The 26,027-nt window shown below is 46.4% G+C and overlaps 11 protein-coding genes across 11 annotated transcripts; 4 read left to right on the forward strand and 7 right to left on the reverse strand.

Moving 5' to 3' along the window:
- Positions 1–235: 235 nt before the first annotated feature.
- ONS95_009052 (uncharacterized protein) lies at positions 236–463 on the reverse strand (the record flags this gene model as incomplete). Its single annotated transcript, XM_058502619.1, has 2 exons — positions 236–330; positions 397–463. The coding sequence occupies 2 exons, from the start codon at positions 461–463 to the stop codon at positions 236–238; spliced, it is 162 nt and encodes a 53-aa protein (XP_058361548.1).
- A 105-nt stretch (positions 464–568) lies between these two features.
- Positions 569–1,216, reverse strand: ONS95_009053 (uncharacterized protein). Its single transcript, XM_058502620.1, has one exon. The coding sequence runs from the start codon at positions 894–896 to the stop codon at positions 672–674; it is 225 nt and encodes a 74-aa protein (XP_058361549.1). The 5' UTR covers positions 897–1,216; the 3' UTR covers positions 569–671.
- Positions 1,217–2,357: 1,141 nt separating this feature from the next.
- Positions 2,358–4,625, reverse strand: ONS95_009054 (uncharacterized protein; the record flags this gene model as incomplete). Its single annotated transcript, XM_058502621.1, has 8 exons — positions 2,358–2,520; positions 2,673–2,987; positions 3,060–3,166; positions 3,245–3,391; positions 3,473–3,528; positions 3,593–3,777; positions 3,874–4,442; positions 4,518–4,625. 8 exons carry the CDS (start codon positions 4,623–4,625, stop codon positions 2,358–2,360), a joined length of 1,650 nt encoding a protein of 549 aa, XP_058361550.1.
- A 391-nt stretch (positions 4,626–5,016) lies between these two features.
- On the reverse strand, positions 5,017–5,421 carry ONS95_009055 (uncharacterized protein; the record flags this gene model as incomplete). The annotated part of the gene is made up of 1 exon (XM_058502622.1): positions 5,017–5,421. One exon carries the CDS (start codon positions 5,419–5,421, stop codon positions 5,017–5,019), a length of 405 nt encoding a protein of 134 aa, XP_058361551.1.
- Positions 5,422–5,959: 538 nt separating this feature from the next.
- On the reverse strand, positions 5,960–7,234 carry ONS95_009056 (uncharacterized protein; the record flags this gene model as incomplete). Its single annotated transcript, XM_058502623.1, has 2 exons — positions 5,960–6,696; positions 6,745–7,234. The coding sequence occupies 2 exons, from the start codon at positions 7,232–7,234 to the stop codon at positions 5,960–5,962; spliced, it is 1,227 nt and encodes a 408-aa protein (XP_058361552.1).
- Positions 7,235–7,629: 395 nt separating this feature from the next.
- ONS95_009057 (uncharacterized protein) lies at positions 7,630–9,053 on the forward strand (the record flags this gene model as incomplete). Its single annotated transcript, XM_058502624.1, has 3 exons — positions 7,630–7,915; positions 8,028–8,906; positions 9,034–9,053. 3 exons carry the CDS (start codon positions 7,630–7,632, stop codon positions 9,051–9,053), a joined length of 1,185 nt encoding a protein of 394 aa, XP_058361553.1.
- Positions 9,054–9,742: 689 nt separating this feature from the next.
- XYL1 (NAD(P)H-dependent D-xylose reductase (XR)) lies at positions 9,743–10,982 on the reverse strand (the record flags this gene model as incomplete). The annotated part of the gene is made up of 4 exons (XM_058502625.1): positions 9,743–9,772; positions 9,862–10,524; positions 10,576–10,703; positions 10,844–10,982. 4 exons carry the CDS (start codon positions 10,980–10,982, stop codon positions 9,743–9,745), a joined length of 960 nt encoding a protein of 319 aa, XP_058361554.1.
- A 2,376-nt stretch (positions 10,983–13,358) lies between these two features.
- Positions 13,359–14,557, forward strand: ONS95_009059 (uncharacterized protein; the record flags this gene model as incomplete). The annotated part of the gene is made up of 5 exons (XM_058502626.1): positions 13,359–13,466; positions 13,544–13,780; positions 13,863–14,114; positions 14,199–14,245; positions 14,302–14,557. The coding sequence occupies 5 exons, from the start codon at positions 13,359–13,361 to the stop codon at positions 14,555–14,557; spliced, it is 900 nt and encodes a 299-aa protein (XP_058361555.1).
- A 1,952-nt stretch (positions 14,558–16,509) lies between these two features.
- Positions 16,510–17,318, forward strand: ONS95_009060 (uncharacterized protein; the record flags this gene model as incomplete). Its single annotated transcript, XM_058502627.1, has 3 exons — positions 16,510–16,617; positions 16,674–16,919; positions 16,986–17,318. The coding sequence occupies 3 exons, from the start codon at positions 16,510–16,512 to the stop codon at positions 17,316–17,318; spliced, it is 687 nt and encodes a 228-aa protein (XP_058361556.1).
- A 2,230-nt stretch (positions 17,319–19,548) lies between these two features.
- Positions 19,549–22,078, reverse strand: ONS95_009061 (uncharacterized protein). The gene is made up of 2 exons (XM_058502628.1): positions 20,016–22,078; positions 19,549–19,917 (listed from the first exon to the last, which is right to left on the reverse strand). The coding sequence occupies exon 1, from the start codon at positions 22,002–22,004 to the stop codon at positions 20,631–20,633; it is 1,374 nt and encodes a 457-aa protein (XP_058361557.1). The 5' UTR covers positions 22,005–22,078; the 3' UTR covers positions 19,549–19,917; positions 20,016–20,630.
- A 751-nt stretch (positions 22,079–22,829) lies between these two features.
- Positions 22,830–24,432, forward strand: ONS95_009062 (uncharacterized protein). Its single transcript, XM_058502629.1, has 2 exons — positions 22,830–23,491; positions 23,541–24,432. The coding sequence occupies exons 1-2, from the start codon at positions 23,010–23,012 to the stop codon at positions 23,923–23,925; spliced, it is 867 nt and encodes a 288-aa protein (XP_058361558.1). The 5' UTR covers positions 22,830–23,009; the 3' UTR covers positions 23,926–24,432.
- The last annotated feature ends 1,595 nt before the right edge of the window (positions 24,433–26,027 follow it).

Genomic DNA, 26,027 nt, shown 5'->3' on the forward strand with positions numbered 1-26,027 from the left:
CATATTCGCTCTGTGGTAAGTTATCACTTGGCGGACATCAAAATTGAATGTAGGTCAGAGCATAGAAGTTTTCTTTCTACATGTTCTAATACGTTATATCTACTTCATAGTCTTTCTCTCTAGGTATATTGTGCTTCTTGATACTGCACTAGGAAATTTGGAGTCATCTGGCCTTCTCAATTTGTTTCTCCCCGTTGTGGAATTCCTTCTCGCCTTCATTTCTTTACAAATGATTTTACATGGCAGCATATGCAAATGCAGCAGCTCCCATCGCCAGAATCGGAGCTTGAGTCATGTAAGCAGCGCCAGCAGTCGAGCTTGATGTTGTTCCTTTCCACAATTTAGCCGAGTTCAAGAAAACATTACTGGAGAGAAGAATTTGGGAGAGACACTCACCAGCTGCTGCACCACCTGCAGTTGACTCAGTCGCACTTGGGTCAGTAGTCATAGACTCAGTCGTCATAGAATCAGTCGCCGTAGTCGGCATACCACCCGATCCATACGTCGTCGTAAAATCCCCCGTAATCGCCCCATTCCCCGAAATCGACGACACCGCATCCCCAATACATGTCAAACCCGGCTGAACCTCCGTCGTCACAGCGCGTCCATGTAACACCGCCCTCGCAGTAATTATTGCACCGCTCACAGCAGATGTAATCGAAGCTTCACGACTAGATTGTTCTGCTGAGCGAGAAGAGTCCCGACTGGCGAAGGCGGAGGAGCGAGAGGCATCGCGGGTGGAGAAAACTTCCGAGGAAGGAAGATACAACGGGCCCACTAAAAGAGCCGCCTTCGCAGCAGTAGTTGTTGAAAATGTCACCGTTGCAGGTGATTCCGCCTTGGGCGAGCGCAGTGTTGGCTGCGAACAGCGTAGCAAGGAACATGGAGGTCTTCATTTTGAGTACTGGTTATTTTGATTTGACGCTTGGTTGTCTATCTAGGGAGATTGGGATCGGATAAGTCTTGCAAATATATTAAGTTCGTAGAAGCTCATTTATACTCTCAGCTCTTTAGAGAAGCCCCACAAACGATGGCAACTTGCAGCTTCCCCCGACTTGTGAATCTGTGATCTCCTCGCCGCAAGCCGAGTTGATAATTTTACGTGAAAGCATCCAAGGAAGTCGCACCACAACTGGAGGATAACAGACTACTGGGGTCCAAAAGTTCGACGAAACCCCAAGTGCACTTAAAAAGGTTGAAAAAGAAACGGTTCTAGTAAGTCAAGCTCAAAACCCTCGACTTTACTTGCCACTTCGGTCCTCTCGGAAGCTGAGTTGTGGAATAGCTCCCGCTACGGGTGCCTCATTTAGTATTAACTAAACGGCAGATTGACAGTCTTTTATGCAGAGATAGATATGCATGTTGTTGATCCAGAATATCCCATGCGTCAGTTTGAGGATATCTGGATCCTGCATGTTCAGGTTGCAGCTAGCAATTCGTTAGAAGAACGTCATATCTTGCGGCGTTTGTTTTCCGTATCTCGATTTCGAAATCCCAGTGGACAAATCTGGTTTCTGGGGAAGCCGGCGGCTGCTAAGCGTTTGACAGAAACGTAGCGTGACACTTGTGGCTGACACTCTACCCTTTTTGGGCAGTTACCTGCGAAACTGTGGGTTGAAGCCGGCTTGCCTGAAGCGATGCTGCCGTGACGACCGACATACCCGATGTAAGGAAAAGCCCTCTTTTAGATATCAAAAAGTCAAAAGAAGTTATGATGTTAATGTGCAGAGGAATCGTGTGCTCGGCTTTTCGCGGATCTGTTTTATAACGATGTATCAGTTCCGAGATGACTTAACATTGTTCAATAGGCAAAGTAACTTAGAACTCAGCATGTCCTTGGTAGTTTCTGATATTCTCACCCTCACTGTGCGACATGGTGTGCGTAGCTTCCAGGTGTAAACATCACACAACTACGCACCGTTGAAAAGGGGGGACGTGAGGGTGGATATAGACATTCGGCGATCTAGTATAGAATCCACTTGGGAGAATTCAAAAAAGCTGCTTAAGTGATGGCCCCGATATATGATAAGCTCATGCACTCGGCTGGTGTACCTTTTGTGGTGGAAATAACATCATGGGGCTTCTCCTCTCGCTTAGCGACGAAACCCCTGAACTCTGGTAAACAGGACAACTTGGCAGTTATCACACTTGCTCTTAAAATTGACCGTTGTGATTCTGAGCTCGGAAGAGATATATATTGATCTCTTACAGACTTTGATGACTGATACCAGTCAAGAGCCCCTGAGAACAGGACCGTCGTGATGCCTCTGAGTATCTCGAAGTCCTCATGATCATCGCATACGAGACATCTTCTCACACGCAAATTCACACTCCCAGCGGCGAAATAAGATTCGCAATCACTGCCACGGAAACTTGATCAAGTTGTAATGCATTCCACATCTAGGACGCATATTCTCGGGATCGACTGTAACCCAGTTGCTGCATCGCGTCGAACCAGGGGAGGCTTTGACGGTTCGTGTGCATCGTTTTGAAGGTGGCGGAACAACTTTTGCCATTGCCCTATCGATCTTGTGTTAGCTTTTACTCCATCACATAACAGTCGCACCATCTCATGAAAGAAATTAATGTGGAAGTTTGAGACGAGGTCAGTGTGAGAACGAGATCCATGGAGAAATGAGGATTGTGAAAGAAGTCATGGAAAGATCACTTACGCCGTCCTCGGCTCAGGAGAATCCAGAGTATGCCATCCCTCCGGCTGAGCACCAAGTACACTACACATCGCAATACCGATCTTAATCTTAGTCTTGAGTTTCATCAAGTCCAGTAGGTGATGAGGCTCTTCATAGAGACATTGGTGAATTGTGTCTTTGAGTCTGTTTGAATAGGGTGTAGCGCGTAAATGTGTGCCGTACAATATGCCTTTGGCTGCAGTATTGCCAATACTGAATGGTGTGTGGGGAGCGGTAAGACCTGAGGGATTGAATGGGTAGTAGGCTTCTGGAAGACCTTGATCGAAACAGGCAAGTCTAGGAGTGGGCGATACCTTTCAGGATGGATCGGATCATAGGTTTTATGGGGTCTGTTGGTTTTTCACTTACTCGTACATGATCTGTCCTACTCCCCAAACATTCGTCTTCCGCCCATACTTAGCACAGAGACTCGAAGCCCGATAATCCGCATAGTTCCACCTCGGCGAGAATTGTTCCTAAATGAAAACAGTATATCAGCCTCACGTCCCCGGTATTGTGCTTTCCTCGCCTCCTCTAGTCGAGAAAATACTAACAGGGCAGAAAAATCCTTCAGTCCCAATGTGGCGAAGGTGAATATCGTTCGCCACATAGGTCCCAGACTCTGGCCCCTGCCACCCTGTGCCAGCGGGTTGGTTAAATCCATTTCTATCGAACTCTTGTGCTAAGCCAAAATCACCGATCTGCAGGTAAGTTAGTGGTTAGTATTTGGTTGTTCTGTGTACAGATGCAATCAAACAGTCACACAAAGTCAGGTAACTTACCTTCCAGGTCTGCGTATGGGGATGTGTACATCCTGTTCGGTTGTCTACACCAAAGACTACATTTCTCAGCGCAATCTTTGGACATAAACCTTTGAGTAGATTTGTGGTGATTCAACTTACTATTATCAGGCTTCAGGTCAAAATGTACAACCAAATCCAAAGCAGGATTAAAAGTTGCTTTGGGTATGAAACGCCCCAAGCTATGCTGGTCAGGAATGAGCTCATCACCAAATTCAAGCACAGATAGGCCGTCCACTATACATTCGAAGATTCGCCACAGAGTGAGTTCTTCAAACGGGAGGTTTCTGTGTGTACGCACAAAACGTCAGTAACAGTCTACAAGTGTATCTTTGGCTTACTATCTTGACACCTTTGCACGGTATTTACAGGATCTTACATACCGTCGACGCCTCTCAGCCAGCAGCCTACCCAAACTCCCCTGCGAACAATATTCCATAATCAACCTCCTCACGACCCCCTCCCAAGCCTTCGGTAATGGCCTACTGCCACCCTCAAGAGCTCTATTCGCAGCAGTCAACTGCCGCGGCTGAACAAGCAATCTTACAATATGTTCACTATTACTCGCCATCAACTGCGACATCATCTGCCCCTCCTCCAACAACCAGTTCCCGTCTGGAGTCACTTTATTCTTCACAGCAATCTTTCTGATGAGTGGAGCTGCCAAAGGGCCATTGTACTCCCACAATACCACGGCGCCGCCTCCACCTTGTCCGAGATACTTGACTGGTAGCCAGTTCAAATGGCCGCCTTGGGGGGCGCCGTGAGGTTGGTATTTTGGTCCTTTGAAGAGAGAACGGTTTTGGTACTTTTTCCTGTCGCGGCGGGGGAATGCAGGAGGTTTGGGGTTTGCGCGTGGTCTGACCGGGGGTGTTGCTACGGGGTGGGGGACGGGAATTGTTGGTGGAGCGGGGAGACCGGGTGGGTGCATAAATGTTGCATTGTATGATGCCTGCGAAGTCAGGTCAGAAAGACTTGTCGAAAGAAAGATAGGAAATACTGTTTAGAGGATGTAGATAGCACGTACTTTTATGGCAGCCTTCGTCATTCGTGGTGGATGGGGCAGAGGTTTGTTGTACTGATCCCAGAACCGGAATCTATTCAGGAACTGTTTATCGTATCCTGTGGTACCCATTTTGGTGATGTGGTGATTGGAATAGATCGAGCGTTCACAGGAGGACAAAATATTGCAAGTTGCGAAGACACTCACAAGGTGAAGATATACAATGTGACAAGTTTATTTCTTAGGAGGTTTCGTGGCGTGTTGGTGATTGACGGACAAAGAAGTAAACTGTAGTGTTTCAAGCTTGCAGCCACCCTGAGAAGTCTCTATATTTGCCAGTTATGCATTCGGAATACTCTGGCATTGTGTACAAGGAGAGCCGGAATGGGAAGGAATAGCCACGTGACAAGGTTGACCTCCATTGTAGAAGCTGCCACAATGCAGTTGTGAACGTACACAAAGTCCCCTCTTCCTTGGCCCCCTCGATTTATCATATCCTTGTAGCGTTCGAACGCTTTTAGATCTATGGACACCCCACCCCCAGACTCCCACTACTCCAAGTCCCAAAACCACACGTCCAAGCTTCACCCACTCCACCCTCCAAACTAGTCCCATCAAATTCCCAATTCATCGGCCCTGAACAATCCGTACTCGAATAAAACTGCACTGGAGCCCCGTCATACACAATGTGCGCACACATGCTCTGTTTATCCTCCAAAGACGTACAGCCGCATGTCGTGATGGGATATGTAGCGGCGCCGGCGTCGGAAAGTCCCAGTGAGGTCTGGTTGAAATCATGGGTTGAGATGCCACTGGAGAGGGATGTGGTTTGCCCGCCGAGTTGGAGGGTTAGGGTTGTGGCGTAGGTGAAGGGGATGTGGAGAGGGAGTGGGGCGAGGGCGAGGAAGAGGGAGATGAGGAGGTGCATCTTGGGGGTGGTTTCTTGTGTGTGTTGGTGGAAGTTAGGATGGTCGACTGGATCGGGTAGTAAGTGTTTGAATAGTTGAATGTGAGAATGTTTGAGGGATGGAGGGATAACTAACTTTTGCTCTGAATGTGAGTTTTGTAGCGTGGTCCTCGTAGGCGTGGAAATCGGAGAGCAGCAGATATTTTCCTTCTTATGGTATCTCCTTGCGGGTTCGGAGCAGCCCACTCCCAGAATAACTTCTGTTCATCTTTCCAGGTTCATGAATCTCGCTCCGTATGTCCCAATCATACATCATATGATCGATTGAAAGCTGGTTGCGAACTATATAGATTGAAATTGCTGCAAGCCACTGCAGAGAAATACTTCGGAGTGAGCCGGCTAAGATCGAGATGCCAAAAATAGACGCATATCTCGTGCTCCGCAAATGATAAAAGCTGCAAGCTGCACTTTATTTCAGGTACGGGACTCGGATCCGAACTGGGCTTTCGCGCTCGCTCCGTTTGGAAGTATTGAAACGAGTTTTCCATCCAAATTTTTCTCATCCAGTGGCACGTGACGTCGAGAACGCTCTTCGAGCTACGTCCTCCACGGCCTTAACAACAGCCAGTCTTCCCTCTGGTTTGACCATGACTTCTGTATGCAGTGCTCCACTGACATTTATATGATTAACGTCCAGCCCAAGTTCCTTGCACCTCTTCTCCAGAACGGCCCCATGCTCTCTGGGAACCAATTCATCCTTCCCAGCTTCCAGCAAGACAATTTTCGGACATTTCATCTCTGCACTCCTGTATCTTTGACTCGTGGTGTCCAAAGCCTTGGAACTGTCCATGTGATTCCACAAGAACGGCCACAGATGTCTATACGGCAGCCATCTTTGCGGATATAGCGTCTCGAGCATAGCCCTCACACTGATGAACGGCGTCTCCAGAATCAGAGTCGCGAGCGAAAGACTTGGCTTTGACATTTGAAACGATTGTGCTTGTGCAGCGAGATTATTTGCCACACCTGCACCGATACTCTGACCCCAGACGACAACTGGGACTGACTCCGTAACCTTCCCACCTTGCTTGAGAAAGTCGTCTCGTACCCAGTCCAATGAAGCAGCAGCATCTAATGCGATGCCTTTCTCCGATGGTCTACCTTTGGAACTCCAGTACCCACGATAGCTGCAGCATACCATCGTATACCTGACAGCACCAGCCTGACATCGATCTCTCAACATTCTCAAAACAGGTGAGAGAAACGGCAAACGAGGAGGAATAGAAGAAGCATTACCTACATACCATAAGCCGCGTTCACTTGAAACGGAAGATGGAAATTAACCCTGGAAATAAAGGATATACACTATCCTTTCATTACAAACATCGAAGTCGTTGACACTAGCGACACAGAGACTAATCCTTGTCCCATCCAGCGATCTGATCATTTCTTCTCGCCATTCAATTCCACTACATTGAGTCCTGTACTCTGCAATCGTCTCTCGACGTGCATTAGGAGGGAGTCCAGGCATGTAGATGATCTTGTTCTGGAAAAGAACCATCATGAAGCATTTCCAAGTCCAGAGAGCGATGACCAGTCCGCCGAATACTACCGGAGGGAGTAACAAGGTTGGGATACCACCCAAAACCCTCTTCTGGTAGAATACATATCTATGAGGTGGATTTCGAGTTCGACCCCGAATGAGAATCTCTGTACCCCCGTGTAACCTGGTAGAAAATGCACATCGAGACGCATATCCCAATTGCCCTCTGGCGCTTCCTTTGCTGATGTACAGCTGTCTCACGAAAGCTTTTCCATGCACGGCACGAAGCATTTCACACCAGTAAACACGATGTGATAAATGTGCAGTATCCTATCAATTGCTCGCATGCATGTTGTCGTGTTCTTCCGTGGGGTTGCCGTATGCATGTTGCGATGAAAGCAAAGGCAAGGGAAAGGCTTTGATGGTCACTCTTGCATCCGCTTGATCGCCCAGCTGTCTGGTTCGCCGCCTCGCCTCCACTTCCGGCTCGAGAATCTGTCAGCCCCGCCAAAGCCAGAGCCTGGTCTGGAAATCGATTCCAAGATCACCACCTCACCCAACCTCTTCTCAAAACACCATGGAATGAGCGTACACGACAACTAAATACAAACACCACCTCCCAAATTCTTCCACACTCCAGTTCCTCCAAGAATTTCGCATAACGATCAGAGAAAGCAGCTATCACGATGCCGTCACCGACTCCCAAAGAATCAACAACACCCCCACCACACATCTCTATCACCGACCCTGCCGCCACTGACTCCGCAGACCACGATACCCCCAAAACACCACGGAGTAGCAGTGGTTGGGATGGCAAACTACGTTTGGAGAAGAATGTCGAGCTGGTAAACCCAGAGGCGATTTCAGATGCGGAGTATACAGACGAGGAGAATGTGTTGCCTGGAGAGCAGATTGAGGCGGATGAAGGTATGGCTTTCTTGCGCATAAAGTTGAACCTGTACGAGGAAGAGGGTATACACTCTTCACTGAGATATCTCTCGGGCTAGCTGTACGAGATGTCGTCACAGAGCTCCCGGCGCAAACAAAAGATAACAAATGGAATGCTAACCCCTCCTCTCTTCAGACCTTCTAGACGACTACCCCTCCAACACCACCGAGATCGACTGCGTCCACGCGCGAATATCCTCCATCCCCTCCCTCCGCCTCGAACGCTTCCCCCAAACCCAACGCCTCTGCCTCCGCCAAAACTCCATCCCCTCCATCTCCGGCCTCGAGCCCCTCTCCAACACCCTCACAGACCTCGACCTCTACGACAACCTGATCTCCAAGATCTCCCACCTCGACAACCTCACACTCCTCAAATCCCTCGACCTCTCCTTCAACAAGATAAAGCACATCAAAAACATCTCGCACCTCACACAACTCACAGACCTCTATTTCGTGCAGAACAAAATCAGCGTCATCGAGAATCTGGAAGGGCTGACCAAACTGCGGAATTTGGAATTGGCAGCAAATCGGATTCGTGAGATTCAAGGCTTAGAGACTTTAACAGCTTTAGAAGAGCTCTGGCTAGGGAAAAACAAAATCGTTGAAATCAACAACCTCTCCTCCCTCACCAATCTCAAAATCCTCTCCATCCAGTCCAACCGCATCCGCTCCATCACAGGCCTCAGTTCCCTCCCACACCTCGAAGAACTCTACATCAGCCACAATGCCCTGACGTCTCTCTCCGGACTAGAATCCTGCACGGGGCTGCGCGTCCTGGATATCAGTAATAACCAGATTGAGAGTCTGGCTGGGTTGGAGGGGCTAGAGGAGCTGGAGGAGGTGTGGGCGAGTTATAATTTGGTGGGGGATTTTGCGGAGGTGGAGAAGGTGTTAGGTGGGAAGAAGGAGTTGAATACGGTTTACTTTGAGGGGTGTCCGCTGCAGTTGCGGCAGCCGGCGTTGTATAGGAATAAAGCTAGGTTGGCGCTGCCGCAGGTGAAGCAGATTGACGCTAGTGAGTATTCCCTTTTCTTTTTTGCTGCCTACTTTTCTTCCTTCGTGCTTGGCTGCTTTTTTTGGCTACCTTCTCAAGCAGGACTTTGTCATGCGATTTGAGCACTCCGCTAACATGTGTTCTGTAGCTTTCATCCGCGTATCATAGTACAGGCGTCCTTGAAGCATACCTATAGAAATAGATAGATCATCCACATCATAATTAGATCCTTCTCAGCTTTCTGCTCTACGCTTGGCGTGCTTCGGTAATGGGTTTGATGTGGATATGGTTCACAGCCTTGAATGGGAAGTGGAAGCGAACGTAGAGAACTTTCGCAGGCTAAGGGAAGAACAACACTGTGGTCAGATTGACTGGCTATTTGTCATAACACAGCGTGGCAGGATCTGGATATGGATGTGGCTCAGTATAGCATAGCATGGAGTTCTCAGGAGAGATGGAAACAGGCAATATTACGAGTCCTTTTTACTTCGCATTGAGCACTAGCAGAGGAGGAAAGACCACCAAAGTCCACAGAATGGCTGTGTAGATGGTACCGCCATAAGCAATGAAACAGATATTGAGCATGTGAAGTGGTGTATATTGTGTACTCGCTTGTATTTCCTTTCCTTATTTCTACGCAAGCCGAAAATTCCACGCCATCTGCAGCAAGAGCGAAGTAAATTTAGAATATAAGTAGCAAGATTCTGATTCTAGAGCGTTTATCGAGCATCGAACTGAAGCAATCTCCCTAAAGTAAACCCGCCCATACTTTGAAGACAACGAAGGGAACCCAATCATGGTATGACAGAAGAAAAGTGCGGTTGAAGTCTGGGAATATTGGAAGATGGAGGTTGGATCTATGCGAAGATGTGGAGGGTGCCGAGATACTGGATTTAAGTCAGTTCAATTTCAATCCAAAATCCTCTACCAAAACTTCTCCACCTTGAAGAGAAAAAAGGGGGATGGAAATACTCACATCCGTAGGGTTGTTAAATCTCAAATGCCTATCCAATCCCGAAATAGCCTTAATATCCTCCTCCGCAATATCAAACTCCGTAACCTCCAAATTCTGCTGCAGCCTCTTGGGATCATTACTCTTAGGAATAACCGCCAACCCTCTCTGCGTCGCCCACCTCAGCAACACCTGCGCCGGTGTCTTGCCGACCTTCTCCGCAATCTTCACCACAACAGGATGCTCGAACAGCACCGGGGTATCCTTCGCCTTCTGCCACTCCAGCTCAATGAACGACTGTGGCCCAAACGAACTGTACGCTGTAACAGCAATACCCTGTTCCTTTGCAAGGGCGAGGAGAGTAGGCTGCACGAGGTAGGGGTGGTGCTCGATCTGGAGGGTGGCAGGGCGGATCTTGGCGTAGCGTAGGAGGTCGAGGATGAGGGAGCCTTGGAAGTTGGAGATGCCGATGGATTTGGCGAGGCCTTTCTCGGCGACGGATTCCATGGCTGTCCAGGTCTCTTGGATGCTGGCATTGGAGAGTTGGTAGTCGTCTTTGCCGTCGACGGCCCAGCCGGGGGGGTAGCGGACGGAGGGGTCGACGTATTTGAGGGCGACGGGGAAGTGCACGATGTACAGGTCGAAGTAGTCGATGCCCCAGTCGGCAAGTTGCTTGCGGCAGATTGGCTGGGAATAAGATTAGTATGTGTCTTGGAGGGGTGCAAGAGGGAAGTATACTTCGACCCTGTCGCCCTCGTGGAAGGAGTTCCAGAGCTTGGAAACAATGAACAAATCCTCTCTCTTTACGAGACCCTCCTTGATAGCTCGGGCAACACCCTCACCAGCTTCCTTCTCGTTACCGTAATCTAGAATTGTCAGTGTTCATTCCAGAATCAATCAAGGGAGAGCGAGATTGAGGGGTAAGAAACTCGAATGCATTATCTTCCAACTAGAGATATACCAAACAGAGCTTCCTTCAAGATTTTAGGAGAGAAGAAACACATACCACAAGCACCATCAAACAACCGGTATCCAACCTTGATCGCATTATACACAGTATCCGCACAGGTAGCATTGTCCACCTTCCAGAGACCAAAGCCAACTTGGGGCATGGCATGGCCAGTATTCAGCTTGATGGAAGCCATTTTCGCAGATATATTTGCAGATGTATTGAAGTCGAAGAGAATCGCGAATTGAGGATAATCGTATGTGGGAGTTTGGAGATGTGTCGAGGTTTGGAGTGGGAGTTGTGAAGGAGGAAGAAAAGTCGTGGAGGGGTAGTTGATGGGATGGAGCTTGGACTAGAAAATAGACGAGCGCAAGTGAGGGGCAATGCCGATAGTGGAGACGGAAGTGGATTGGCTTGGTTTTCCAATTGTTGATGGGAGAAGAGAGGGGCTGTGACAGAACAGAGAAAGTCAGTTGAATGCTTGAAAGTTTTGAGAGGGGACAGAAGAGGTGGGGGTTGCGTGGCAATAGAATGCAGGTGGGAGGAAGAGGATGTAAAAGGCCATTTTACCGCCAGAGCATTCGCATAGAGTTGATATTTCGATCCGTAGAAGTTCAAACTCGGATTTGTAAAGAAGCAATATGTTTCGTGGCTTGTACTGCTTCCAATTGGGAGAAAGTAGGTAGAATATGACCGAAAAGTGTCGAAGGGCTTTTTATACCTGACGTACGGATATGTATGCAGCTCATGCACCTGCACCTGTGCTACCCTACCTTTGCAGCATACCTGCTATTATCCACACCACCCACTTGACTTACCTTACCAATGGCTACCTCATTCTCCAAGGATATACCATCTCTGCGGATTTCTTGGCTGGAGATGTCTCCCAACTGTACCTTTCCGAGCTTTCCTAGCCTCTCAATTCAACTTTGTCATCCAACTACCCCATCCTGGCATTGTTACGTGTCTCTCCTCTCCTCTCCTCTCCGGCACTTCGAGTCACCTCGCCCAACATTCCACCAAGCAGAAATCGCCAGCAACAGCTGTAGCATCCGCCTGGCTAAATACGCTGGCTGTATTGCCCATCCCCAATCTCGTCTCGAGTCGTGTGGTCAACCATCATCCACCACCCATCTAGAATCTGCCCCTCCATGCAGTCTTTCCTGGTAGCGTCCCTTTACATTTAGCCTAAATACAATTCAAGTGGATCTGGTGGGGGCGATTGTGGCGGCTAAAAGAGCCGGGAGATGGACAGGGGTGCAGTTTTGCCGCGGAAGGACTTCTTCCTGAATCTGGATGAAGCTCGAGGAGGAAATTTGAAGGAGACGAGTCGATGAACATGTCATCAGTCAAGGGGACCATGCTTGAGTGGCGTCTAATCTTAGAAAGTGCTATCTGTTGAGATTCTGTAATATTTTTATGTGCGAGTGCCGCTAGAGAGAGTCGGCGAGCCATTGAGTGCTCAGCGGTTTGCTTAATGGGACTTGTGAAGGGGAACGCGCACACTTTACATATCTCCGAGACATCTCCATGGAAACAACTGCATATGCAATTTTAAAACTCTCCACTTCATTCTTTCCTTTCAACAGTACATAGGGGGGAGTCAGAATTCGGCCGAGGATATTATGTGGCGCAGCATTCGGGATGTGGCTGAAGTATTTCCACTCCGGATCACGAAGTTGAGTTTTGCACAAAGATTTATCTTTGTTACATTTCGTCTCTTTCACGAGTATGATTGAGACCTCTATGGTTAGTTCCATGAGAGAGAAACGTCAATGTTTTGGCGACTTCTGGACAATGCCTGGCGCACGAAGTTGGTGATGCGGCTCCTCAAGTCACGTCTTCCAAGCTTAGGACTTCTTCGCATTCTGACCGAAATTCTTGACCTCTCATCAATAAAACAAGACACTTCTGACTATCCTGGCTTATCAAGTCTGTATCTACCGAATCACATTGCGTTCAAGATGATAAATACCCTTCGAGTTCTCTAAATGCCGCGTAAGGAGATCTAGATCAGAAGGATTAGAAGGGAGGGGCAGGTGTGCAGGGCTTTTCGGACGGTCGGAAAGCAAGGACAGTGAATTGCAATTCTCACAGTTGGCTAAAGATAATTGCTTAGGCTTCTGTGGTAACTTCGACAGCACTAATGTAGGTGTCTGACGTACAAGGCAGATTTTCGGACTGGGGCGGTGTTTGTTTACTTGAGCTTAGCGAGAATTAAGCGGAAGTAGATACACTTTTGACTCAATTCTCCATGTGTCTTGTTTTAGTTCCTTTCAATGAAACCCCTCATTTCATCATCTGTATTGATGATTCAAATTTTATCAAATGATATTCGTATCACAGCTAGGTCGTCTGTCGAGGCTCTTTGTTCGGGACTCCAAGCCCCCGCATGCGTGCTTAGGTGGGAGAACAAAGGGATGATTCTCGTAGTGTAACACAACATCTCTTTGCTATTCGGCACGCTTTTTTCTGATTGTACTCATTGTAGTGATAGATTGAAAGATAATTTCGGATCTCAAAAAATCAAATAGCTGGCGCCACCTCCCCTCGACTACACACAAATGCAACAATGGCAGACATCGGGAACCTCCCAGTCCAAAGATTTATCGCCGAATATCAAGCATGGCAAGCCATCAACTCCCCAACCCTCCCCCCAACACCCGCAGCGATTGTCGTCGTATGTCCATTCGATTTCTTTTCCCGACCATCAGCACAGAGCCAAATCGCAACGTGCCATGACTGACTATCTCCAAGGGAGTATACAACGCAAGCAGACACACTGTATATAACCCCGGCGCTCCTGTCGGTCCACCACCCGCAACAGGTCCAACCCAACGACAGAGCATCATCCCACCTAATAACAAACCGGCCCTCGCTCCTGCACCTACACCGGGTATCTTCCCAGCTTGGACTGCACCAGTTGCGCCGGATGTGTACAATGCTGCGAATTGGAGAGGAGTCAAACAACTTGGACAAGGTGGATTTGGAACTGTAAGCTAATCTCACTGTACAATCTCAAGAATTCAGTGATTGAATTGTAGCCCAAACGCTGACTGATTTCCTTCAATGCAAGGTAACACTCTGGGAGTACATTGGTCCCCAGCCTGCTCCACCACGAGACAAGATCGCCGTCAAACTAGGCGCCAATCCGGACCTGTGGCTAAGAGATGAAGGCTGGTACATGGAAGATCTTGCACAAGGCAACTCGCAGCATATTGTGAAGCTTCTGGTAAATCCCGTGACGATTGTTACGCCAGCCATGGCTGCGGCGGAAGGGTTAGGCCCGGGCTGGCCTGGGACGGTGAGGAGGTTGATCATGGAATATGTGCGTACTTTCTCTGGCTGCTTATTTGAAGACAAAAATGATATGTCTGAAATTCTTGGTGTCCAAGGGCTAATGTTCTTCAAGTGCCCGCAAGGATCGATGCGTAAATTGATAGATATGCGCAGAGAACGGTAGGTGCCATTCGGAAAATACTCATTCGGAACTCTCTACTAATCATACTGTTCAGTAACATACGCTTCGAAGAACTCACTCTATGGCGGATCTTCGAATGTCTCGTCGACGGCTGTGCAGTCTTGGAGCACGGATTGGAGTTCCACACTCCCCCCAATGGTGTCGCGCAAATACCCGATGGGTCACATACCTATGCAAGAAATGACACAGATCCTGGAGTGCTTGTACATTTTGATCTGAAGCCGGACAATAGTAAGTTCTGTGTGATATCGTTCCACAAGGTCTGTGGATCTGGTGTTAAGTCAATATAGTCATGAATGGAGATCGTAGCCCGCTAGATCATCCTGATACGCCTGTTTGTAAGGTGAGCTACCGAAGACATCAGCGCGTATCTGAAGCTTTGAAGGACAGACTTACAGAACGATGTTGAAGTTGACATCCAATAGATAGGAGATTTTGGATTGGCCAAGTATATCCCTAGAGACGGGGTACTCCCGTGGGCTACTTGGGATCAGAATCAAAATGATCGTATTCGTGGCACGAGAGATTATTTTGCTCCTGTAAGTTTTTTGCTTTCTCCTGTTCAAGCTGTTAGTTATATTGCACCGCTAAACTTGGATTCGATAAGGAACAATTTTCTGAAAGTTGGAATCATTTTGATTACGATACAAACAATATTTGTGGCAGATACGGCACCAAAACAAATGTGGTATGTTGAATGACGAACCCGGGCTCTGCTCTCCCTTGGGTCGCTCCAATCCATATTATTGACTTGCGAACATGAACTGACTGTATAACGACGTAGTGGGGTATAGGACAGATAATGTATGAGGTATGATTTTGGTTTCATTATCTTTCGAATTCTTCAATTTGCCGTCCGATGAATTTAAACCTACCATTTGAATCTTTGAAACACAATCTAACTTTTATTCCACATCAGTAAGGTTACCAATCTCCTCCAGAAGCATCTTGTCCTTGACTACACCAGCTACAATAACGCCTTCAATCAATCCAAGATCATCACAGCCCTCCTCATACTATCCTTGCACCCAACTTACCTAACACTAATTAATGCCCATCACAGCCTCGCCTGCTACGACCAACTCACAGTACAAGCCTCCGAGCCCTTCACGCCTGCTACCATACACAATCTCCCTCCCAGAGGTCGAGTCTTCGGAAACGAAATCCAGGCCATCATTCAGCCTCCCTTATCAACATTGCTCAAAGACACAATCCAAGAGTGTTTATATGAATTGCCCGAGAATCGACCCGGTCTACTCACTTTAAAAAGAAGGATCGTGAGATCTATCGCAGCTTGCATTGCAGCAAATCCTCAAGCGATGCCAGAGGGCTGGCAGAACCTAAATCGGTTGGAACCACTTACCCCGTAAGTTCAGTCATCTCATCGCTCAGCTTTATCTTGGGAGTCCATGATTCATCAAGTCCAAGAAATTTATCGCAGTGAATTTGAAAGATTTTTGTCCGTCGACTGACAACCTCTGCGTTGGAATCTAGAGCTCAAGCACAAGCCATGCCGGAAAGAACCAAAAGATGTACCCGAACTGTACGACCGGGTCGGGGGAGATGTGGCCACAAGATTGCCGTGCGTGGTAATATCTTACGTCCTCGCTGTTGGGTTCATTGGGACTTGAGAGAGCATCAATTTGGAGGCTAATTGTTTGTTTAATGCTTGATTCTGAAAGTGTGAATGTACTAAGAGGTGTGTATGTACATGTATCCATGTCATGGAAAGATAGAGGTGTTTCATCTTTTGGTACCTGCAACTGAAACAACCAAGAGTCGGCAGACTGGTCAATCTCATAGATAAAGACTTCTCGAGACAAGTAAAGGTAAACTTCTGGGACGAAATGATGAAGCTTCTTTGTAGCCCCCTCATCGCCACTCGCTAGTTAAAATGATGTTTGTTTACATAAGCTTAGCGAAGTTTGGAGCTGGATATAATGATCGTGACCTCTCAGGTAGCTTCGTTTCCTCCTCCAATTGCAATGCATATAGAGGGTATGAGAATACAATATTACCTTCGAAACAACAAGTCATCAATCTTTAAACCTTTGTGCAGCCTGCTTAATTTGTTTCTGAGCTGCATGCGGCATGCGGAAGAAGAACAAAGAACTCAATACTCAAGTCAAGATCTTCCCTCGGGATCGAAAGAACTATTGTATGCATTGTATCATTCCTTCTTTTGTAAACATCAGTATCCCGAGACCCAAAATTTACCGCTGAATCAAGTCTTTTATAAATAATGGCAAATGCCGGTATTATTCCCACGCCAAACTTTGAAAATGAATTTCGGCACTGGTATATGGTAAATCACCCGAACGCGGCACCACTTACGGATCTTCAAGTTCGAGTAAGTTCAAATCCTTGGATCTAGTCCTATTTCAATCGAAACTCACAATCCTTAAGGCCAGTTATGATGCCACGGCAGCAGTCCCGTATACGCCTCCATCTCCGGATCCTCAGCCGCCAGTACCACAAGCTCCGACAGCAATTGGAAACATGATAAAACCTGTAGCTAGACCTCCTCTTGGACAAGCTCCTCAGCAAAGACACCTACATTTACTAGCACCGGTACCAGGAGTTCCTGTGGCGCAATTAGGCGGCCCAAATTGGAAAGGAATCAAGCATTTGGGAACTGGAGGAGGAGGGTCGGTCAGTAGAAAATAATCCACTATGAAACAAGATAGAGCCTAACACTGATGTGCTACTCACTATTAGGTGACTATGTGGGAGTGGAATGGCCCGCCTGCTGGCCGCCCCGCTGTTCATGACAGAATCGCAATTAAGTCGCAACGAGACCCTGGGCCAGCACTTTTGGAAGAAGGAAGAAAGATGGTATATCTCAATCAAGCGAACCACTCAGACCATATTGTAAAGCTTCTTGTCAATCCACCAACGCAAATAACACCCGCAATGGTCGCAGCCCAGCATCTACATATTGATTGGCTAAATGGCGGTGCACCCGGTGCTGGCTTTGCTCGCCGACTGGTCATGGAATACTTGCCGCAAGGGTCCTTACAAGATCTCAGGGAGATGAGAGTGAGCAGGTAGTCTCCTCTAGTGATATGTAAGCCAGAATAGTTTCACTAAATTGGGTTTTAGGAACATTCGCTTTGAGGAGCTGACACTCTGGCGGATATTCGAATGCTTAGTGGACGGTTGCATTCTGCTAGAACGGCACAATCCCTTCGTAGAATCTGCCAACGGCGTCACAAAACTGCCACATAATCCTTTAAAAGGAACTGCGGCGGATCCTGGCGTGCTAGTGCACTTTGATCTTAAGCCACCCAACAGTATGCTTCCCTGTCTTCCTTGAGACTCATGTTTCTGAACAAGTTAGTCTTAGCAGCATCTCGCGATCCCCGGCATCCTCACACACCGTTGTGCAAGGTAAAGCTTACAATAATAAATATCATGTTTGAGGGGTATTAAATACTGAATAGATCACAGCTTACAGATTTTGGGGCGTCTTTCTTCGTCGATCGGGTAGCTAATACTGTAGTCCCGCACCCAACTTGGGACTTAAATCAGATCGAACGTTATCGTGGAACAGACGGCTATATGGCACCCGTGAGTAGGCTCATAAAAGAAACGCAGAAAGTATTTGAAGACTCCAAACTGACGTTCTTCCTGATAGGAACAATTTTCAGACCGGTGGAATCACTATGATTATAACAACTCTCCCGTTTGTGGAAGATGGGGCACGAAAACGAATGTTGTATGTAATCTTACTTGTCAGGTTCTGATTTCCGACAATCCGAGGAAGACATTGCCTGCCTTTTACGTCTTGAATATTCTAGAACATAAGCTGATCTCTTGATAATTCAGTGGGGCATAGGCCAAATCATGTATGAGGTACGTTAATTCCCAATACTTTCACTCTTCGGCAAAGAGGTATCTAAGCTACTGAAGATAGTCACGAAGTGGACTGTCTCTCAGTTGTAAATACTATCGGCTAACTTCAAATCTATTCAGTAAGCAAAATTCACTTCTATAAGTCTCCGACTACCCCGACGTTTCTCGGACTAGTACCCAAAGTCCTGGCCTCTCCATACGGCGAGGGCACTCGCCTACTTCGTATCCAGTAATAACCTTCTCATTAGCTTAGCTTGTTATGACCGGCCGCCAGCAGGACCAGATCAACCATTCCGACCCGCTACGATTATGAGATATACGGGCCTCGAGCCCGCACGAGGCTTACTGTACGGAGTCGATCTCCAGATCCTTGGATTTTCTCGAAACCTGAAAGACGCCATACACGAGTGCTTGTATGAAGTGCCACATAATCGACCTAGACTGATACGGCTAAAGAGAAGGATCAAGACAGCCATAGACGCATGTGTAGCGGCCGATCTTGCTGCACCGGTTCCACGTGGACCGGAAGGTTGGCAAGACCTGGCTTGTACAGAGCCACTCGTACCGTAAGTCAAACAATACTCATTCGCACATCCATCTCAAAGGGTCCGCTGCTGGTGTTGAACCTCATTCTGCTTCATGATATTGGATTATATAAATCTTGGCTGACCATGACCTGTAGAGATCAGGCGATAACTCACCCTGAGGTACGCACACAATGTACATACTTCGGAAGATTCAATAAAGAGCTGGTTCAGCGCCAGTGCAATGTATGGCAGCTTAGACGGGCCAACACGGTTCCTGCTCGTTGTCACCATCATTGGGACATGAGAAAATTCCCTTAAAATCAGCCAAGGGCCAAGGCCCATCGATTGCTTTTTGTGATCATGTATAAAAGACATCGAGCATTGGCTTAGAAGGTTTGGTAAAGTATGGATGTAAATCGTTCAATGTCGGACAGGCGAACTTTTGCCCAGCGCCGATGATCAAAAAACGGGACTTGGGAACTGTCCCGCATGGGATCGACAAATGTACTCATAACTTCTCTGTGATGATTTATTTAGCATGGTTCTTCCTATTTTCTGACTTGAGAGTGGACAGCTCCACACATCGTTTCTGACGTGGAGACCTGAACTGACATGATGGCATCCAATTTGGAGACTTTGGGTTATGAGAGTAGATTACCTCTACTCTTATCCTTATGAGGACGAATGTACATACTGATTTGGGCCCAGGCACTGGCAAAAGGTATTTGCCAACAATCATATCCCTTGGCGACATAATGACTATGAGCGATATCACAAACGAGTAGGAAGACAAGGCACCAGAAGATATTATACGAAGGGTACATCTGTAACTGGATCCCCTTCTTCTCATTGATATCTGCCTCTAACATTGCCTGTCCAAATCTACAGGAGTCATTTCACCCCGGATGGAACAACAACGATTTTCAGGTCTCGAATATCTGTGGTAAATTTGGGTCACACAATAACATATGGCAAATCGGACCGATTATGTATGAGTATGATTGCCTCTATCTTCAATATGCACTACACAGAACTTCAGTGACCCGAAACCAGAATGCTGAACGTTAATTAGATCAGCATGCTTCAACCTGGGACCGCCAGAAGCCCATCTGCCATACACCCCCGGCCACACCATTCACGGGGCCGCTCCACTTGGCAAGCTTTACGGCACCCAGATTCGAAACCAGCCTGGGTTATCAAATGCTTTCAAAGATACTATTCATGAGTTTTTATATGAAGATCCTCAACACAGAGCCAATCTTTTGACGCTGAAAACGAGGATCAGAATGAAATTAGACACCATGGCTCGAGATCCAGCCTTCAGGCCTGAAGGCTTATAGGACATTGAAGTCCTGGAGTCACTTACAGAGTACGTGATCCATCGATGAAGAGTGATCTGGTTTCGGAGTTACTGCTGAACCTTTGCATCAAATATCATTGGCTTCGTGTTTTGCAAAAGAAAGGCTTTGACAAGCTCAAAATCGATTCGCTAATTTGTGTCGCTTTACAGGACTCAAGATACCTGGCCTGCCTTTGCTCTTGTAAGCAAGCAATGTACGGCCCTCTTGAAGAAACCCCACAGTCCTCAATGCAGTAAATGGATTTCCGTACGAGCGAATAACAACCGTCCTCGCTGCTGGCATCATTGGGATCTGAGGGACTTCCCACGATTGTAGCACAATACCTGTAATTATGACAATCTAGCATTTCTCCCAAGATACATTTCTGTTCCTCGTTACTGAGGTCTGCGAAATATTGTGAAAAACTTGCACCTAAGCACTCATACTCTGGCAGGAGCATCCTCTCTAGTGCATCCGACTGTCGTACAAATGATGGCAGAGGATGACAAGCAGTATCGATACATTGAATCTAGCATGTAAGAGACACCATGAATTGTTACCCTTCAATCCCTGCGGAGCCACAGCCGTAATAATGCAGCAAACACGCGCACAGTAGACATTTGGCATTGTCGGTCTGCATCTCAAGCAACTAGCTTCGCAGACTTTCTTGAAGGTTGACTGATCGACGTAGACTCTGATTTCCGTTTTCGTGTTTTGGGCGGGAGGTGTGGGAGATACCCCATAGCCAATCCCAGCCCGTCCTTTGCCTTCTTCAAGGCCTTGAGACGGGCTACAAGACCTTGGAGTTCTAATATGGTGATGACTCTCACGCCATACTGTGCTGCCATGGTTGAATGCTCAGGTGATAGCCCTGCCGTACCTGTGACAACGTAATCCACAAGGTCCATCATATGAATGTTTCCGAGGACCTTACCACCTTCTGACTGTAGATAGCTATGGACATTTAAGCCATCAATCGGAGGTTCGCTAGTAGGAACCAAAAATGTGAGACCATCAAGACACATCTTAGCTTCTTTGATGCTTTCGTTTGTTATAGTGAGGTTAGGATTCTCTGCTGGCAAGCTATTCGACGTCCTCTTCAGTATCATTTCCGCAAACTGCCTGGTCGTGATGACAGTGGGGTCGTTGATTCTCAGATACTTTCGACATTCTTCTTCGAAAAGTTGGATATCTACCGCAGAGTCGCCACCACGGCGAACAACATAGTCCATCTGGGAGGTATGATTGCATTGTGGTACGGTTCCGAATGCTTCAGCTAAGGACTTCGAGAAAGCCTTGGCCGATTCTTCAACGCGGCCAAGTACTGTGAAATTCATTCGCTCGAAACACTTCAGAGCATTCGTCGGCCGCTGTTCCCGAGCTGGCTTTGGCAATCCAAGATCCTTGGCCATGTTTAAGAACGCTCGACGATTGAGGCATGGAAGATCCTTCTCGTCTATTATTTGCTGTTGCGACTGAGGAACGTTCTTCCCCGCAATAACATATGTTGGAAGGTTCCCTTGTAGACACTTCTCGATGGCCTGCCAGGCTCCTCCATTATCAAAGACAAGGTATCGGATCTCGTCTCGAGCTCCCATATCGTCCAATTCCCCAACCCACGAGAATTTCCAGCCCTCAAAGGCACCTTCATCTTCTTTGTGATCCTCTATTGCTGACACTGCTGATTCCGGATAATGGTTCTCCGTCAATTCGTCGCCTTCCAAGTCTCTCCGCTCTACAGAGTAAGTGATAGCAAACTCCTTCGCTCCTGGCGTTGTAATAGTTTCTGCAAACAACTTTCCCCATTGCGTCTTCGTCCAAGAGACTCGGCGCATTGCATCCTTCCTATCGCCAGATTCGCTGCATTCCTCGTGGCGATTGTTGGCAAGAGCTTGAGCCCATCGGTTTGCGCTGTGACTGGTCGAATGTATGCTTTCGATTGACAGGGCGCCGTCTGTATCTCCCTCGTGCCTGAACGCCTTCTCATAGATGAGGAACACGTCCTTTGGAGACATGCTATCGGATTCAGGGACATAGGTATCTGCTCCCCTGAGCAGGTTCGCTGGCGGAGATCATGTTGGGCTTGTTGATGTTGGATCTGGTTTCACTTTCGATCAACGCGACGCGTTTCAAGATTCACGCCGACCCACGTGACAGGCCCCGCCCTTGGTTTTGATGATTTCCACGATCGCAAGCTTCATCTTCGAAATTAAAGAGCCCTCCTTATCACTGTTGATGCGTCACACTCAGTCCTTTATTTAATCCCAAAATACTAAAGAACACATAATAGAGCAGGCGGTAGAGTGCTCCAAACCCCCGCACTGGGGTGGGACCTATGAAAAGTGACCAAATACCAAATATGAATTAAAACAGAATTTCACTGGTCTGCTCTGGAGGCGAGTTCCTCCAACTTCAATCTAAAGTCCATACAAATCGACCATATCTGATGCTCATGTCTCCTTTCGATTCTTGTTTGTATGTCGCTTACGGGACTCAGGGGCAATTCTCGCTTAACTCTGAACTCATGAGATGGCTTCTCTGAGTTGACAGTTCTGAATGCCAGGTCACGACTTAATATTCTCGGGGGACCGGGGGACCGCCTATAGCTTCTGAAACATAACATCTTCATCGAATCTCGCCGCATGATTTGAATTTACCTTGCTGTATGTATTTGTCGCTTGTCTCGAAATGCGGGGTTGCCAAAAGTCGGGCCGGTTTTGGACAAATACGCCGATAGCTGTCACGAACAATCCCGATGCATATATTTATTCTTTCTGAAATATTCAATTCTTGGATTTCTCGTCTTGAAACGAAAAGCAAGTTATAATACGCTTATCTGGCTCAAATATCCACAGAATGATCCCAAAGGAAGCCTCGGTACCGGCTGTTTACATCCGGGGCGGCACAAGCAAAGCGCTCTTCTTCCACGAACATGATCTACCTCCCCCAGGAACGAAGCGAGATCGCTTGCTTAAACGTCTCATGGGCTCACCTGATCCTATTCAAATCGATGGCATGGGATGAACTCATGTTGTAACATCCAAAATCGCAATCATTGCTCCATCATCAAGGAGGACGCCGATGTTGACTACACTTTCGTGCAAGACGGCATCGACAACGAGCATATTACCTATACCGCAAACTGCGGCAATATCTCGGCTGGTGTTGGAACCTTTGCTATCGATGAGGGCTTGGTGAAGAAGAAAGGCCTCGTGCGCTTCATACATGATTTGAAATACGAGGACTTATCGGCTGAGAATATCAAAACTCTGAAGTTGTTCCTGCTGGACCACTTCGGTGTCGTAGTTGGTGCCACACATCTTGCCAAAGAGTCAACCGTCCCTTTCTTGAAAGCAGTCACTTCTTTGAACTCGACCACAACGGGAAGTTGTACGGTTGTAGCCAATGGACAATCTTTCTCGCCTCCCTATGGTCCTCTATTGAATGGAGCGCTGGCTCATTCGTTGGACTTTGACGACACACACTCTGGTAGTATGCTGCAGTAAGTGATATAGAATTTCCGAGGGTGCCACATACTGACGATTTGACAGTCCTGGAGTGAGCATCATTGACGCAGCTGTTGCTGAAGCCGAGCGGCAAGGCGATGTCTCAACTTCCCAACTTTTCACCGCTCTTGCAGCAGGTTACGAATTCACTTGTCAACTCGGTGTAGGTCTCGGAACGGGTGGACACCGACGCGGATTTCACAACACAAGTACTGCAAGAATATTTGGTGCCGTCGCCGCCATATGCAAGCTTCGAGACCTTGATACCATCACGATCGAGAATGCTTTCGGTCTTGCATCATCCAAAGCAGCAGGACTTCTGCAGTACCTTGCCAATGGATCATGGAACAAACGCCTAAATCCAGGCTTGCAGCGCACGATGCTTTCATGTGTGTCGCATTCGCCGAAAGTGACGTCCTTGATGCCGTAGAGCCTATTGAAGGCAGATTCGGCTTGTTGAACATACAATCTGCAACACCTTCTCCTCTCAGCTCCTCACAGACTTTTCTTCTCTCCTACCTGGAATTGATGAGTACTGCGATCAAGCCGTTCCCTGCTTGCAGAATGACACATGGACAGATTCAACTCGCCGAACAGATCTCAATGGCCAGTGGTGGTCGCACTCCTGTCAAAATCACGACCTTCATGTCCAAACAATGCTTCCTAATTGTGGGAGAGCCAAAAACAAAAAAGATCCGGCCACTGAATGTTGTCGATGCTCAATTCGGCAGCTACTTCCAGACGGCAATTTCCTGGCCGTATGGCTCATCCTTGGGGTTTGAAGCGTACGACAAAATTGAAGATACAGCAGTCCATGATTTGTTGCAGAGAATCGAGATCGAAATCGATGATTCGTACCATGCCCCCGAAATTAGACTCTAGATTCAATGGAATAATTGTCGTGTACCTGGCGCACCTGAGGCACTCCCTAAGGCGCTCTAGCTAACTAGAGGCTGCTTATATAACTAGAACTCCTAGAGCTTCCCCTTATAGGGGAGCTCTAGAATACCTTAATAAATTAAGACTTTCATATTACATGAAGCTCCTCCTTATAGTATATAATAGTTAAGAGCTATATTCACTTGTTTAAGCTACTATACGAGTATACTACGTAATATAAGTAGAGTTATAAGTAATATTAAGAGATACTTATACCGCTACTTAAAGAACTCCTTTAAATACCTCCCTGAATTTCCTAAAATACTCTTAATACTATTAGTTCTATAGAAAGTCTCTCTGATATATTAATATACCTTTAAAATAAGTTAATTAAATATAAGAGCGATACTCTTAATTAGAGAAAGTAGTAGCCTTAGTAGTAGACGACCTTCTAGTACTATACTAAACTTAAAGGAATCTAAAGATTTATTAACCCTGATACTAATAACGTTAGAAATATTATTAAGTAACGACTGAATCTCCTTAGTATTAACGATTTTATATAGGAGGAGATAAATAGTTACCTTAATAAGTAGATAGTATTATTAATATAAGCTAACTTAGATTTACTAGTGAAATAGAACACTACTACTACTAAGGAAAGAGAGAGTATAATAGAACTACCGGCGTTTATAAGTAAGCCCTTAGAAGCTAAGTTTAAAGATATTAAGGTACTCTAGGAAGCTCGAATAAGAGAGTACTTAAATAAGCTAGCTAAATAGATAGCGCTTAATAACTGTATTTAGAACCTTTTTAACTAAGTAAATAGTACTATTAGCTAGTCTATTCTAACTAATATAATTAATAATAATATAGCTAAGGGCGCTATAAGACTATAAGCGCTAGTTAGGTTTATTAAGCGTGATATAATACTTTCAGATATAGTAGTACTAACCTCTGTTATTTCGGATTATATTAATATACTTAGCCTACTAATATATTAAGATAAGAAGTCGCGAATTAAACCTTATATATAGTATAAGCTATAGTAAAAGAACTTCTGTCTTATAAGAATATATAATATTCCTAATATATAAGAAGTATATAGTATATAAGCTTTTCTAAATATAGTATTAGTTTAGTTAGAGACTTAAGCCGCTTAAGCACTTACTAATATTATAAGAGATAATACTCTAGGACGTTAATATAGTATAACACTAGAGGAGTATAGTCTAGTATTTATAGTAAATATAGAAGAGTACTACCGGAATAAAGGTAAGAGAGCTAATAGTTTCTATGCCACGCTAATACTAGGTAGTTATTCTAATATAGAAAGCTTATAAGACTATTCCGGAAGCTCTTAGAATCGCTCTTATTTAAATTAAGAAGATAGGAAGACTAACTACTCCTACGGAATTAGATATTAGCACCTTCTAATTAAGTACTAGAAGCTCTAGTTTACTTATAATAGCTTTTAAGCTAATAGTATAAGATTCTGTTTAAATAATAAGTAAATTAAAAGGATTCATAAGGCAGCTTAGATACTTAAGTATATAGAACTATACTAAGAGATCTTAAAGGAGAGTTAAACTACTATCCCGGTTATATAGATCACTAGAAAAAAGTCTAGTAAAAACCGAGACTTATTATCTT

Source organism: Cadophora gregata, assembly GCF_030347475.1.
Source record: "Cadophora gregata isolate MNR1 chromosome Unknown scaffold_3, whole genome shotgun sequence".
NCBI classification, from domain to species: Eukaryota; Fungi; Ascomycota; class Leotiomycetes; order Helotiales; family Ploettnerulaceae; genus Cadophora; species Cadophora gregata.